The 16,368-nt window shown below is 42.9% G+C and overlaps 1 protein-coding gene across 2 annotated transcripts in view; it reads right to left on the reverse strand.

Moving 5' to 3' along the window:
- Window positions 1–16,368, reverse strand: part of Me2 (malic enzyme 2) — a 45,301-nt gene that overhangs the window by 5,003 nt on the left and 23,930 nt on the right. For both annotated transcript variants that reach the window (XM_028864724.2, XM_028864725.2), the window contains 3 exons: window positions 14,831–14,945; window positions 12,584–12,726; window positions 7,338–7,440 (listed from right to left, as the gene is read on the reverse strand). In XM_028864724.2, coding sequence (XP_028720557.1) covers window positions 7,338–7,440; window positions 12,584–12,726; window positions 14,831–14,945 — 361 coding nt within the window. The remainder of the gene's footprint in view (window positions 1–7,337; window positions 7,441–12,583; window positions 12,727–14,830; window positions 14,946–16,368) is intronic.

A 16,368-nucleotide genomic window follows, 5' to 3' on the forward strand; every position in this document is an offset into this window, starting at 1 on the left:
AGTCCATTTACTAAACTCCCTTTCCTAGTCTTTTGTTGCCCTCTCTTTCTAGCAGGACAGATTTTCCCCACAGTGTTCTGAGAACAACTGATGGGAAATACATTATTTTTTTTTTTTTTTGAAACTGCAATTCTGAAAACATGTGCTCACCTATTTTCACTCTTCTGGGCTTAGAATGTATGTTTGAAAATAGTTCTGCATCTCCTGGCTTCCAGCTTCGGGCACTGTCTTTTCATCTCTGGAAGCACGGAGATCTTTGATTCTGATTTTATGACTGTGTCTTGGGTATGTTCTCAAACCCACTGTGTCTGGAACTCCACGGTGAACCCCTCTCTGAACCCCAGCCTTTCCACTTGGAGAAATGTTTGTCTTTGATGCCACCCCCCACCACTTGCTTTTTTTCCCTCCTTTGTCCTGATATTTCTATTTTCTGAACTTGTAACCTCTGGAGCTGACACCTAACTTTATTCATTTGCTATCTCCTGTCCCAAGCTCTATTTTTAAGTGGTTCCCTCAACTTTTTTTTTATTATAATCTTTCTGCTATCAACTTTATTTTCAAGAACTTGTTGTTTTCTAATTTGAAATCCTATCCTGTTTGGAAATACAGTATCTCTATAAGGATATTTATAGTTCTTTCAAAAACTTTACCCACAGACTTGCTTTCTTCCAAGATGTCTGTTTTTGTTAAACACGATATCAACCATTTTTAAATTTTTTATAATGAGAAGACTTTTCTTACGTGACATGCTGGAAGAGCAGCCAGCGCTCTTAACTGCTGACCATTTCTCCGAGCCCAAAGTTTAACACCCTCCTCTCCCTCCTCCCTCTGTTAGTGGGCTAGCTCACTTTAGAGCAGACACTTAAGTGCTGAAGGCTACAGCTAGTGTTAGATCTTATATTTGTCCTGTCCAGTCTATGATCCCTTTTTTCCCTTCTTGCTTTTTTTTTTAATTGTTGCATTTTATCCCTCAATATTCCCTGACTGGAAATGGCAAGTTTCTCTAGTATTCTAGTGATCATCCTCAAGTTTATAGCATGTATCCTCACTAAAAATTTCCATTAGTTTAAAATTTATCTTCCTGCCAGTCAAGGCGAATCCCTCCTAACAGGTCAAGTCTATTAAGCTGAGATTGCACTGCTGTGCATTTTGTCTCGATACATTTTTTTGAAACACTGCATCACTCTTTTGCTGTCTATCCAAGTTTGCTTTAACTGCACATCTACAACATGATTTGCTCTCCACTCCCTCCTACGTCCCTGAGCTTCTGGGACTGTTTTCCACTGGTCTAAGGAACAAGACTTCCTGTCCTTTCATTTCATGCAAATACGCAGGCAGTGAGTTCTCGTTATTTCTGAAATGTCTCCATTTTGCCCCAGTTCTTGTGAGATACTGTCTCTGTGTAATGAATTCTAGTTGGCAAGCATTTCCGAGAAGCAACAAGAACCGATCACTCCATTGCCTCTCGGCCCGCAGAGATCCTGAGAAACCAGATGTTGTGCCCACAGCTGCACCAACTGCTGCCATGACTTCTCTTTCTTGGGACTTTCTGAAGCCTCACAGTGAGAGTCTTAGACAGGGACTTCCTGTCTACCCCACAGAGGTTTTCCTGAGCTACGCTGGAAGGCATTCCACTCTCACCGTCTTCCGGGACTTAATGACAATTAAAAGTCTATTGCGTCTCCATATGTTCCCTTTAGACTGTTTCATTTACAGTTTCTTCTGCAGTGCCCTCCAGTTACCGGCTTTGGTCTACTCTTCACCCACCCATTAGATTATTGCTATTACTCAATTCTAGAAGTTAATGATTTTGACCAACGTTCCGAAGCTTTGCTTTTATTGCTATAAAACAATAATCATGTTTGTGTTACGGTACTTATCTTCTGTGTAGACCTGAACATGTCTTCTTGTCCTGTGGTGTCTGCTGGTGTTGTCAGGTGTCTGCCCACGTCTCCTTTTTCCCTCCAAACAAGAGTTGCATTTGTATGTTTCTTTAGAAAAACAACTTGAGGACTGGTGTGTTTTCAGAGACTTCTGATCGCTTTTGCCAGGCACTGGCAGTCCAGAGCAAAGGCTGGAGTTTTCCAGACCACCCACAGCTATAAACCACAATCCACTCCCAGGTGCAGTCCTGTAGGCTTTCAGCCCAGTGTAGGTGGCCATTGGGGAGTCATACCTGGACAATATGTCAACACTGTCCTTCCTCTAGTGTTGGGGGATATTTGATTACACTGTGAACCCAAGTTTGTATTTGCAATAATTAAATAAAAACAACCTTGGGTCAAGTGGCTGTGTTAGCAACTAGTTGACAGAAGTAATCGTAGAGCACCAGAGAGACACAGGAAGTAGCAGGGAGGGATCTGAGGTGGCACAGCCTTTTCTGGTTTGGTGAAGTGGTGCAGCCTTTTCTGGGTTTGGCAAGGAAGCACAGGTCTTTTGGAGATACCAACAAGGAGAGAGGGTTAGCTGGTTGCTACTTATCCTCTCTGAGCTCCCAGGTTTTCCTTTGAATCTCGAGTCTCATTTATAAATAGAGCCATAGAGATTTAGTGAAAGCAACCTTTAGTGGCAGCGACAGAGCTGGTGCCTGCAGGAACAGAAGTCCCGCTGGCTGCTGCCAGAGAAGCAGGTCAGTAACTGTGGAGTTGCATTTGCTGGCTGAAACAGCTGTAGATTTTGGCATAGCCATTGTGCCGAAGTTAAAACAACACTGAAGGACAAACACAACATATCCCTTGGTTGTTTATTTCCTGATTAGTGAGTGTTTTTAGTGCTGGGGTTGGGGGGGGGGGCGGGTTTCAAACCCTGGCCACCTCACCAAGCTCTCTTCTCATTGATCTTGACCCAGAATCCCATGTCTTATCAATCAATATGCTACTGGCTTCTTGCTGTGGATTATACTCATGGTTAAAACAAATGACTGGTCGACAGCAGGGCAAGAAGAGACTGAGCAAGACAGCCTGATGCAGAGAGAATGATGGGAGGAGGAAGGACAGAGTCAAGAAAGTCGAGAGATGCTAACCAGCCACTGAGCAAGCAGGATGTGTAGAAAATGAGGTAACAAGCCATGAGCCACATGGCAAAGCATAACTAGAAATATGGGCTAATTTAAATGTAAGAGTTAGCTAGTAACAAGCCTGAGCTATCAACAGAGCATTTACAATTAATATAAGCCTCTGTGTGGTAATTTGGAAGCAGCTGCTAGGATGAGAAAACTCTGCCTACACCTTCTGATCTTTGAAGGCTGTCTATTTATCTGTACATCTTTACTTACTTTTATGAGTATTTTGCCTGCATGTGTGAATGTGTATATGTGCATCATGTATGTGCCTGATGCCTGCAGAGGCCAGAGGAGGGCACTGGATCCCATAGAACTGGAGTTACAGATGGTTATGTGATGCCACATGGATGCTGGGATGCTGGGACTGAACCTAGGCCCTCTGCAAAAGCAGCAAGCACTTTCTCCAGGCCCTCTAATCTTTTCTAAATATGTAGCCCATGATGGCTCTGAACTCATACTTCTCCTGCCCTAGTCTTCCAAGTACTGAAACTACGAGCTTGGACCATTATACTCAGCTTTGAATTTTAAATCTTACCCATTGTTAGAGTGGTAGGACTGGTAGTTCTGACATATCACAGCCTTTGAGTTTTAAATTTCTTTTTATAAAACTTTCAGACAACCTCCCACTGGTGGGTCTGTTTTGACTTCCATCTTGTCTCTCCATAGGGCTAATAGCTTTCACTCATAAAGTCAAGGCTTTAAAATGCTATATATGTAAAGAATCAATTGCCAAAGTTCTTAAGAGTAAAATTATAAGGGCTAGAGAGATGGCCAGTGGTCAAGAGCACTGGGTGCTCTAGCAGAGGACCTGGGTTTGATTCCCAGCACCCACCCAGGATATCTGTCACGTTCTTCTGACCTCCACGAGCACCAGGCACACATGTTGCATACATATACATGCAGGCAAAATACTCATACATGTAAAATAAAAAATCTAAATAAATTTTTAAAAAAGTCAAATACAAATTTAAAAATTGCTTTGTCAAAATCAGCAAAGTATTCTCTTTTTGGCTCTCAAATTTTTATGCTACAGAAATACTGCTGGATAGAACAGGACAATTTAAAACATTACCAAATGCTAGAGAGAAATCATTGATGGTAGAGGAGTGTCTTTACAGATGCTAGGTCTCAAGACACAACCACAACAACATGAAGAGAAAAGGGGACATTACAAAACAAAGACACTAGATGATCACAGGTTAAATAAACACCTTGTTTACATTGACAGTGTTAATAATGAGCCTGCCTGGTGCCGATGCATTACTGACAACTTAGCTAGAGCCTGCTGCCGGCTCTTTAGGGAAGACCCAAAGGGGGAAGAAGAAACACGTGGCAAAGGAACTCATGACAGATCCCCATTTTGCTCAATACAGTCTTTCTAAATGGGCTGGGATGTCGCTCAATGGTAGAGCACTAGTCTATTTTGCATGAGGTTCTGGGTTCAATCCTTAGTATCGCAAAAAGTAAACAGATAAAAAGGTAACTGAAGACCAACAGAAGTTTATGGAAATAAACACAAAGGAAGAAATATTTCCAATGACAGAAAAAAAATTCTTAACTGTAAAAATAAAAAAAGAAATGAAAAACACAATTCTAGAATAAGGTATTGGGAATGAGAAACTGTTAAATCCCATGAACTGATAAACATGGTGCTAAGCAAACTACAGACTTCTCTTGTATTCTGATACCAGTACAGTGGTCACAATGAAAAAACTGAAGTGTCTGATTTCTATTCACTGTCTTAGCCAAAGGCTGAGAAGGGAGGGCCTACTTAGTTTTTGGATACATACTGAAGTTACTAGGAATGAAATTGTATGCTATCTTTAAAGAAACTTAGAAAATACACTAAAAGTACTAAAACCAGAACAGACACAAACTGAGTGAGTAGCACAGCATCCTCCCAAGTTACAAGACATAAAGAGGAGGTAAAAATGAGACTGAGAAGTCAGTTACAATACAGAGATTCAACCATGATCAAACATTAAGCTCCATGTAGAAAAAGATGAAATAAAAGAAGGGAAATGGGGAAAAAAGTAAATAAAAACTCATATGTAAACATTTGTTTTTACAGTGATGCTGTTCACCCACAGATGTGCAAGACAAAAGGGTATAATCCCACCACCAGATACATCCCGGTAAAATCATCAATTCTAAGGGAAAACTGTGAATATTGTGAGAGAGAAAAACATTGTATTATGTAAATGAATGGAGCCTGACTACAGATTTCCCACTCCCACCATGGGCCTAACAGAAGTGAGTGAAGGAGAAGCCTCAAAACCATATGCATGGTTACCAGGTGTCTGCAATAGTCTGTACTTGTGTGTGTGTGTGTGTGTGTGTGTGTGTGTGTGTGTGTGTGTGTCTGTGTCTTTTGTTCCACCTATCCTGTGTTTCTGTCACTCTCTCCAGCTATCTATCTTTCTATTTTTTCCTGCTGTTCCTGCTCAAGAGTACCTGGGGGAAAGTAAGGGGGGGAAAGCCCCCCTCCCCAACATACTTTTTAGAAATATATATTTTGGCTTTCTCGAGACAGGGTTTTTCTGTGTAGTTTTGCACCTTTCCTGTTTTAAAGGCTTATTCAAATATATATTCTAAGCCGGGAGATGGTGGCGCACGCCTTTAATCTCAGCACTACGGAGGCAGAGGCAGGAAGATCTCTGAGATCGAGGCCAGCCTGGTCTACAGATGTCCAAGGACAGCCAAGGCTACACAGAGAAACCCTGTCTCAAACAACAATAACAACAACAACAACAACAACACAGAACAAAACAAAAGCTATATTCTAGAAACATGGAATAGAGTGGGACAGCACCCCTGTGCAGAAGATGAGGTCTGAGGCAGTTAGCTGCAGAAATAAAGAGTAAAGTAAAATGGAAAAGGGCATCGTGCTTGATACTTGCAGAAAAACACAGCGACAAGTTCTAGAGTTAACAAATCACAATCTAGTTGGTGAATGCTAATTATGTAATCACATTTTTTTTATAATAATGGTTTTGAATACTCAGAGTCAATCCAGACACAGCATGAAAATCAACAAAACACCACACACTTGCTGAAAAACTCTCCACAACGTAGACTAGAAACTAACCAACAATGAGGTGGGGTAAGATAAAAGCCAAACACTGGAATCTTTTCCTTCTTCATGGGCAAGCTGACAGTAATCTCTGGAGAGACAGCTCAGGGGTTCAGAGGGCTTGTACAAGCAGGAGGACCTGAGTTTGGACCCCAGCCCCCACATACAAGGCCAGCATGGTCTTGTATGTGCTTGTAACCGCAGCACTGGTTTGTAGGCATGGAGACAGGAACGCTGGGGGTTGCTGGCTGCCAGTCTAGCTGAACGAACATGAACTCCAGGTTCAGAAGAGACCACACCTCAAAGGAATACGGCAAAGAGAGCAGGAAAGGACACCGATGCCATCCTTTGGCCTCTGCACTCGTGCACATACACTACATACACACACACACACACACACACACACACACACACACACACAGGCACGCAATACACTAGACACACACTCATACACACGCGTGCATATACACCACAGACACACAAATGTAAACTTCTAACGAAGTGCTCTGCTGTGTAAGGTAAACGTAACGACTCAGGAGAACAGGCGAGACACCCAGGGCGGGCAGCAGGATCGGCAAACAGTGGAAGGGATGTGTGCAGTCTTGTTGATGGCTCACAGCAGGAAGTTCACATCTACAGACAAGTTAGAAGAACCACGCCAGAGGGATAAGCCTATGGATTGTATCCACCAGGAAAAGGGCAAAACCCAAAAGCAGTTACACCAGAGAGTGTGATGAAAAGTACCAACAGAGCCGAACAACCCTAACCTTCTGTTCCTCTGTACTTTCATGACACAGGTACATTATCTCTATAATAAAGTCTAACAGAATGAACAGATTTTCAAAGAAAACAGAGCAAATTAGAATTACTGAATTCCTTGTTTCCCTGTAAAATATCACACTTCTGTAAATACTATTGGTTATGTCAACTTTAAATTCGAAAGAATTCCATGAAATTTTTTAAAAAAATTATTATTTTATGTGTCTGGATATTTTGCCTGCATGCATGTCTCTGCACTTTTTTCACACAGTGCTGGCAAAAGCCAGGCAAGGCCATCAGAGGCCCTGGAACTGGAGTTACAAACTGTGAGCTTCCATGTGGGTGTTGGGAACCGAACCAGGGTTCTCTGGAAGAGCAGCTGGTGCTGAAACAATTTTATGCAATTAATGACAGATCTCTAACACCAGTCACGATGGCATTTACCTGGGAAAATATAGGCATTGTTTCCTTGGCCCGGAGTGAAGACTCGTCCATCCTGGAGTCTCACGGGCTCGAAGGGGCTGCCACTGGCAAATAGACACCTGCCCTGTGAAGACAAAATCATCTCAATTTTTCTGGCCACTTATTCAGGGAAATTCATAAAAGACTAAATCTTATGGTTAAGTTAGACTACTAAATTACCTAGAAACAAGAAATCGTTGACTACAGAACATAGTCCTTTAATCTAAATTCTTTTATTAGAATAAAGCTTGTTTTGTGCATAGTACATAGGCAAATGAAGTTGAAAAATATCCATTTATCTCTTTATACCCTAACACTCTACTTCCTTTATAAAATGAACACTGGTTAATAAATAGCACCTCAAGTAATAAAGACTGATATGAACCTCATAAATGAAGCAGGGAAACAGCAAAATTAATTTCCTACCACTTGTGGTCCGTCTGTTCCACTAGCTCTGTGCTGGGCGCGCTATGTGCCACTCAGTTCATTCACCTTTCCTGAAAGCCCTGCTTGCTTGTTACCACCTTCCATTCATTGATGAAAAGAACCAACAAGTAAAGCAGAAACTAAGGATAGGACAGTTTCAAGTACTTTGTAAACACTGTGTCTAAAATTTGTAGCAGTTAAATTTGAATCCAAATTTTTTTTTTTTTTTTTTCTCGAGACAGGGTTTCTCCGTGTAGCTTTGCGCCTTTCCTGGAACTCACTTGGTAGCCCAGGCTGGCCTCGAACTCACAAAGATCCTCCTGCTTCTGCCTCCCGAGTGCTGGGATTACAGGCGTGCGCCACCACCGCCCGGCCTTGAATCCAAATTTTTATAAATCTAAATTCAATGTTTTTTTTTCTATTATACCATGATACCCACCCCCAAGTTTAAAATATGGGCATGTGATATAACTACACTACTGGAACACAACAAGCTTGCCAAGCTGCCTTGTCAAGGAAAGGTAAGTCTCCACATATTTTTTTCTTTATCCAGTTTTAGTACTATGTCTATAGAGATGAGATGCTAGTGAAACTGTCTATATTTCCAAAATAAACTGGACACCCTTATGATCAAAGGGGCTATACATTTAATTCATAAAAAACTGTTTACATTATTACCTGGCCCCACCAAATTCAAAGAACAAAGGCACACAATAGCACTGCAACAGGGCAACCTATCTTGGAATGTTCAAGAATAGCTAGTGTTAAATCATGTTTAGATACCCAATTTAGTTAGATTACAGAATGACTGACAGAAGGCAGGTGGTGGTAGTACATGCAGAGGCAGGCAGATCTCTGTGAGTTCGAGGCCAGCCTGGTCTACAGAGCTCGTTCCACGACAGCTAGGGCTGTTACACAAAGAAACTCTGTCTTGAAAAACAAAAACAAAACAAAAGATTCACAGGAAACTAACTGAAATGGAAAGACAAATTGCCACTTACTAGAACATCTAACAGTTGCCTCCATCTCTAGAGTGTTAGGATCGCAGGTATGTATCACAACACCTGGTTTATGCAATACTGGGGATCTAATAGTGGCTTTGTGCACGTCAGGTAAAATTGTACTGAGCTATGTTCCCAAGCCCTAATACTAATAGTCTTTATAGTAAATGTTGGACAATCTGAAGAACTACGTTACATTGTGTTGCTTTAGTAATTTCAATATAGTGCAAATTCAAAATTTAATTTCAAAATGACACCAAGTTTAGATGTGGGAGCAAGCTAACTACGCTAATGGCCCAAGAAAGCATCTCACATGTAAATTCCACACGCTAAGTAACTTCCACTTCTTCTACAGCTATTAGATGGTCCTCATGCGGAACGTAACATGGTCAGATTTCACAACAGCAGCAGTCTAGTTTTAACTGGCTATTAAAACATGAAGACATTGCTCCAGCAATTTCCTCCTATAATCCCAACTGCTTAGGAGGCAGACAAGAAGATAATTGTGTTCAAGGGCAGCTCGGACAACACTGAAATCTCATCTCACAACAGAAAAGGGAGAATTTCTCTCGCTGAGCAGCAAAGGGTGTTAGAGCAACAAGTCATTTCTCCCCTAAAAAAGGAGCACTAAAAACTCAAGAGGCAAATACAAAACTTAACACCATTGTTTTGTGTGACAGCGAGAAAGAATTTATATGAACTCTGACTCAATGGTTCCATGCCTTTTGGTCTGGGAAGAGAATCTCAAGTTTCTCACACTTGTGTGTGGTGTGTGCCCATTTACATGGTAAGGTAAACAGATGACTTGTGGTAGTTTGTTCTCTCTGTCCATGCGAGATTCACAGACTGAACTCAGAATACTAGTCTTGGTGATAACTGCCTTCACCTACTAAGCCGTCTCCCTGGCCTAAAAGCTGCATCTTAAAACTGATTGTTTACAGTTTATCAAACTATTCTCTTTGGAGAATTTTGGTTCTTTCCAAAAATGTGTATTAAGTTCAACATTATTGTTCAAAAATAAAATTCTCAAATATCTGAGCAGTCTTTTATTGATTTAGAACTTTACAAAACACTATATATGTAGACACACATATGTAATGTTATATGTTTCTTTATTTTGAAAATGTCAGAGCTACTGATATATTAGATCTGAGCCTAATGTTTATTATGCAAGAGAATGGCTTAATTTGGGGAATAACAGTCATCAATTTTACCCAAAACTGATAGACAGGATAAGCAATCAAGCTAACAATAATACTATATTTTGGTAAAAGCTTACGACTAGAGAGAATACATTTTTTTAAAAATGTAAAATTTTATGTGTATGAATTTTGCCTGCATGGATGTCTGTGCACCGTGTGTGTGTGTGTGTGTGTGTGTGAGAGAGAGAGAGAGAGAGAGAGAGAGAGAGAGAGAGAGAGAGAGAGAGAGAGACTGTTGTTTGTGGAGGGTAGAAAAGAGGAGATCAGTTTAATAAAACTCCTTTATGCTGATTTGTGACTGATTTGAAAAGAAGGGATTATTATTATTATTATTATTATTATTACTACAGATTTAATAGTAGTCACAAGAATTTATTTTTCTGACAGAGTAGTGGCAGCAGCAGAAGGAGCTGAGAGATTAAACGCTCTAACAACAGAAAAGGGAATGAAATGCTAAGTCCATCTGCAACATGAGACTGCGACCAAACAAATTCTCCAAGTTCTGCTCCAGCAGTGACCTTCCAGGCTCATGTCCCCTCTGGTTACCGTGGAGTGACGCTAAGAAGTAAGTCCTACAGAGTGTTAAAAGCAGCAGAGAGGAACCACAGCAATCAGGGTTTGGTGCCAGGGGACTGGAGAAAGAAGACTCTGAGACCCATTGTCTCCAGCATTCCAGGCAGTTCCCTTCAAGGTGACTGCTGATCTCCACAGCAGAGCTGTGGCTGAGATCCTGAGCAGCTCTGGGGAGGCTCCGGAAACACAGGCAAAGAGCAACTCAGGGAACACAAGGATAAAGGTTCTCAGTAAACACCTCGGCTGCCCAGCAGGAAGGAACGAGGGAGGGATGGAAACCAAGCCCTTACCTGACTGGGTGCCAAATGGATTAGAGGCACAGAGCCCGGCCTATCAACCACCAGAGAGGTAAAGGCCCCAAGCCTCAAGTAACTGTTAAACCTGCCATCCATGCTACCCAGCATTCAGACAAACAACCAATCAGCTAAGCTTACAGAGAATTACAAACTAATGAGGGGTGTGGGGAGTGGGGGGGTAATAAAATGGATTTACAGAAAGGGAGAGTTGTTACAACCAGAAACTTTAACTATAATTTATGTATTCAGGAAATGAAATGAAAAGACAGAAAATTTCAACAGTGAGATCTGGGCACCTGGGAGGCTGGAGCAGGAGGACACTTAAGTTTCAACATGAGCTACACAGTGAGAGTTTGCAGCAACAACAACAACAACAATAAAAAACCCCAAAAATCCACAACGGGAAAAGGTTCAGTAGAAAGCCGAAAGATATGCCGGGGGACAAGTAAGTATTAAAGTGACACCTGAGGCCGTGAGATGAGAAACCCTGTCTCCAAAAAAACCAAAACAACAACAACAAAATCAAAAAGAAAAAGAAAAAGAGAGCAGAATTTCCACAAGTGAAAACTATGTAAGAACTGGCACCAAGACCCTAAGGACAGACTGACACAGAGGGAAGGGACCACAAAGCGGAAGGGGCCAGGCCAGTCACAGCGGGCGGCCCACACAACCGAAACAGTCTAGGCACGGCCACAGTACCCACTGTGCAAACGCAGTCCCAGCCTCACCAGAGAGAATGTGGCACAGCAGACACCAGCCCTGTGTTTCCAAAGCAGAAATGACGCTCACCTGCCAGCCACCACGCCGTGGACTCCGGAGCACTGTCTCCGGAGAGAATTAACACAAAGAAAACCACACCCAAGTCCGTGCTCAAAACCCGGAGCCATGACATCGAGACACAGTTCAGAAACAACAGAAACAGAAAAAACAGTTCTTAAAGCACTGAAATACAGCAACTGTTAACTCCAGGTGGGGTGAACATGCCCTTCAAAATGAAGGCGAAACACACTACCAAAAGACTTCCTCAGACACATACTGAGGTTCTGGGAGGAGGATTGTCCCGGATAGAAGCAGACGGGCAGGCAGGATGGTTATAGGATGAAAAACAAAAACAAAAACCTTAAACGTAGGCAAATCAAAATGGATAGTTTCCACAGAAAAAGAATTAAGAAAAAAAGAAGTATGTTTGGTTTCTATCCAGAGAAGCACAGATGCCCAGGGGGCGGGCGAGTGAGTGGTAGTCATGAGGTAGCCGCTCTCAGAAATGAGAGGTTAGACTTGGTGACCCACGGCCATCGCCACTTAAACACTGATGAACCACATGCGCACTAATGTGTAACTACTAAGCTGCCGGACCACCGCAGCGGCCTGTGGGTGCGGTTCTCACTGACAGAGGACCACCGCAGCGGCCTGTGGGTGCGGTTCTCACTGACAGAGGACCACCGCAGCGGCCTGTGGGTGCGGTTCTCACTGACAGAGGACCACCGCAGCGGCCTGTGGGTGCGGTTCTCACTGACAGAGGACCACCGCAGCGGCCTGTGGGTGCGGTTCTCACTGACAGAGGACCACCGCAGAGGGTGTGGGTGCGGTTCTCACTGACAGAGGACCACCGCAGAGGGTGTGGGTGCGGTTCTCACTGACAGAGGACCACCGCAGCGGCCTGTGGGTGCGGTTCTCACTGACAGAGGACCACCGCAGCGGCCTGTGGGTGCGGTTCTCACTGCCGATACCTCCGTAAGTGTGTAGGCCTCTTCAGCCGTGCACTCAGCCTGTGCCGTAGGATTACTCAGCGCAAATATTATGGGTCTTTCATTGATAGAGGCCATGGCTTTGATGACACCAGGAGTAAAGAGGCGGCCAGCACCTGCCACTCCTACAATAAAGGATGGAAAAAAAAAAACAGTAAGCACGGGCATAACAAACCGGTTCCTGCTAATTGTTTTTATAACACGTTTACCATAATGAAACCACAGGAATCATTACAAAGACAGATTTCTGTAGTGATGGGAGAATACTATGGGGACACAGCTTCAGATATGAAAAGAAAAGCAATGAAATGCTGAAAATTTTCACTTAAATATTTATTGTCTAGCTCGCACAGTAAGCTTAGGGAAAGTGGTAAAGACATGACTCCTCCATTCTAACCAGAAACAAGGAGACAGCACTGTGAGAGTCTACTCATCCGAGGGACCAGAAACAGGCCCTCAGAGAGATCGGACAGTAGCTGCCAGGGCCTGGGGAAGGGCCAAGTCATTTAATGGGCAGAGTTTCAGCTTCAGGGGTGGCAACCCACAGGTTGAGAGCCACTGCTCTGGAGCTAAACAATGAGTAGATACATTGTTTCCATATTGAGTTTTGAGAGAAGTGGAGTAAGGAACGTTTTAAGATTTCTTCTCAGTATAAAAGTAATAAGAGTTCTTAAATTCTCAGTATAAAAGTAATAAGAGTTCCTATCAATAAAAAGAACAGGCATACTTTTCTCAGCATAGGAACTCATTGTGAAGGTTTACAGTTCAACACTGAACAGAGTTCCTAAATGAAAACTAGTGAAACACAAGACTGAGAACTCAAACCTACAGCTATACAGGGAACAGCACTGTATCTGTGCCGAGAACCCAGGGCTGCGTGTGCACAGACATCAGCGACATGGGCCTCACAAAACACACCCCAAGTTTCCGCTTGGCTGCCAATGAAATTCCCACTCTGCACTGCATTTTCCTGGTCCAGTCTTGAAATGACCTTGGCCTTTCAAGGTTGCATTCGACAGTCACAACTCCACAAATAAAACACTATAAAGAGCCAGGCACGCAGTGCCAGGGCCTTGGGGGGCTCAGGCAGGACAAGCACTGGGGCCCCGGTGTTCAAAGCCGGCCCACAGGAGTGTAAAAGAGCTTCGGCTCTGTTTTCAGTGGAAGTTCAAATGAGTCCACCAGGCTGAGCTGAATCCCCAGGGGAGACCTTGCCTTGGAGGAGGCGGGAACGGGGGCTGGGGGGATTGGGGGGGGGGAGGCTGGGGGATGGGAGGAGGGAGGACAGAGGAATCCGTGGCTGATATGTAAAATTAAATTAATTATAAAATAAAATAATAAAGTAATAAATTTTTAAAAATTACATTTATCTATGTAGTGTCTGCATGTGTATGTGTCGGGGCGCCATGCATGGAGTACATGTGGAGAGGACAATTGGCAGGAGATGTTCCTCTCCTACTGTGTGGCTCCTGGGAGCTCAGCTCACACTGTCGGGTGTGTAGCAAGCCTTTACCTGCTGAGCCATCTTGCTGGCCCCAGTTCCAGATTTTTAGATAACGTTTCAATATGTAGTCTAAACTGGCCTTGAACTCTTCATCTTGTCTTGGTCTCCACAGAGTGTTGAGATTACAAGTGTGCACCACCATACTTAGCATGAGATTCTGTCTCTTAAAATGTTTATTCCCGGGGTGGTGGTGGCGCACATCTTTAATCCCAACACTTGGGAGGCAGAGGCAGGCGGATCTCTGTGAGTTCAAGGCTAGCCTGGTCTACAGAGTGAAACCCTGTCTTGGAAAAAAAATAAAATTTTTATGCACAGTAACCAAAATATTTGAGTCAGCCCTCTTTATCTGTGGGGTTTTGTATACACAGATTCGATAAATGTACATTTTCAATGTAGGCTGGAAACGCTGAAGGAAACAAAACTGTGTATGTAGTGAACATGAGCAGACAGACCTTTCTGCATCATTTTCTATCAATACAGCTTTAAGTGTAAGCCGCCTACAGGTGTGCTCAAGTATATAGTGGGGTGTGTACAAGTTATGAACAAGTTCTACACCTCTGGACGTAGGGGACACAGGTGTGGCAGGTTTGGGTGTGTCCAGTGGGCCTTGGCTCCAGTCCCCTCAACACTGAGATCACCTGCATATGCTAAAAGCAAGGTAAAATACATCAATGTACTTTATTAACAGCTAAGGAGCAGGATTATTTCTCAACAGCTTCACTTACCAATTATAACTGAAGGCTTCAGCTCATTCACTGCATCTTCAAAAGTTGCAGGTACGTTCTCCGGGGCCCGGTGAGCAAACGGTTCCTGGTTACTATCGATGCTCGCAGTCCGCCCCTGAATGTTTTCATAGAATACAGTATCACTAAGTGCATATTAAACTGGACAAATCAATTAGATACATTTTGTCCTATAACACAAATGTATTTTATTTACTTTTCTCTTCAACATTTATCTTCTAATTTTAACATCACAGAATCCAAAAATACAGTCCATCAAATTACATTATGTCTAGAATACAAACTTGGGATCTCTCTCAAACACTCATTCCTTCCATGAAGTCCTTCTAAATTCATTATTTACAATGAAGAATCTTTAGTATTTTAGAAATGTAATATAGCAATATAGCAAATATTATAAATTTGTCCACCAAGTGAGGAAAACATAGCCCACCAAATTTATGAACAGTCACACCAAAAAGTTTGTTTTGGGTACTAGGAATAGAACCCAGGGCTTTGAACATACAGTCAAATGCTCTACTGCGGAGGCAAACTGCCCGACTCCGCTCTCCCTTTAAGACAGGGTTTGAATGACCTAGCCTTGGCTGGTCTCAAACTCACTACATGGTTTAAGCCCTGCCCAGGCATCTCTAAGTAAGAAAGGTTAAAGCTACTCAGAGTGCTGGCTTTGCTGGCTCAGGATCATCACAGCTCTAGAGAGTGGGAATTGAGTAGGGAACATGCAGCGTATCCAAATGGATGACAGGTTTAGAACCACTAGAAGAGACTCAAAGTCCAAGACCCACACCACAGGCCAAGCTACTTTAACTTTACATTCTAAAAAACAGAACCAAAACAACAGCAAAACAGACTTGAGGGTCCAGGTGAACAGGGACGCTCGCCTGTGTGGAGGAAGCTGTTGTCGCCACCAACACTACAGTCCCTTTAGACTCGGCCCCTTGATGAAAACCAGCACTACAACGTGAAGCCCTGAACTGCAGACCTGCAGAAATACAGTCCTCTCCGGGTAAACGTGTGATGTTTCCAACAATTCCCTCTACCTGGAATAGCAAACACTGCAGCTACAGCACCTCCGTGAGAACTGTTTATGATCATCCAGGCTGGGCTCTATACCCAGGCCACATTCTTAGCTATGCACTCTGCCTCCATCTCTTTGAAAATCATTAAAAAAAAGTCTTCTCAAAAGCAACAAGTGCTCTTAGCTGCTAGCCCTCTATGGCCATTTTAAACTTGTTTCTGTGATAATAAAATTTCATAAGGAAAACAAAACAAAACAAAACCCCCCCAAAACCAACATCCTCTCTCCAAAAAAGGACAGGTTATTTGAGAGGACCAAAGGCAACAATACAATGTTACCCCAGTATCTGGTTATGGACACCAGTGAAGGAAAAAGCACCAGAACTAGAGCCATGCACATGTCCTATACATGTAAATGTACGTGGAGATAGCATGCCCAATACATGTAAATGGGAAAGAACTGTCCTGTCATGAGATTATGATGCAAACATGGGAAAAGAATA

The sequence above is a fragment of the Peromyscus leucopus genome, chromosome 19 (genome assembly GCF_004664715.2).
Source record: "Peromyscus leucopus breed LL Stock chromosome 19, UCI_PerLeu_2.1, whole genome shotgun sequence".
Classification (NCBI taxonomy): domain Eukaryota; kingdom Metazoa; phylum Chordata; class Mammalia; order Rodentia; family Cricetidae; genus Peromyscus; species Peromyscus leucopus.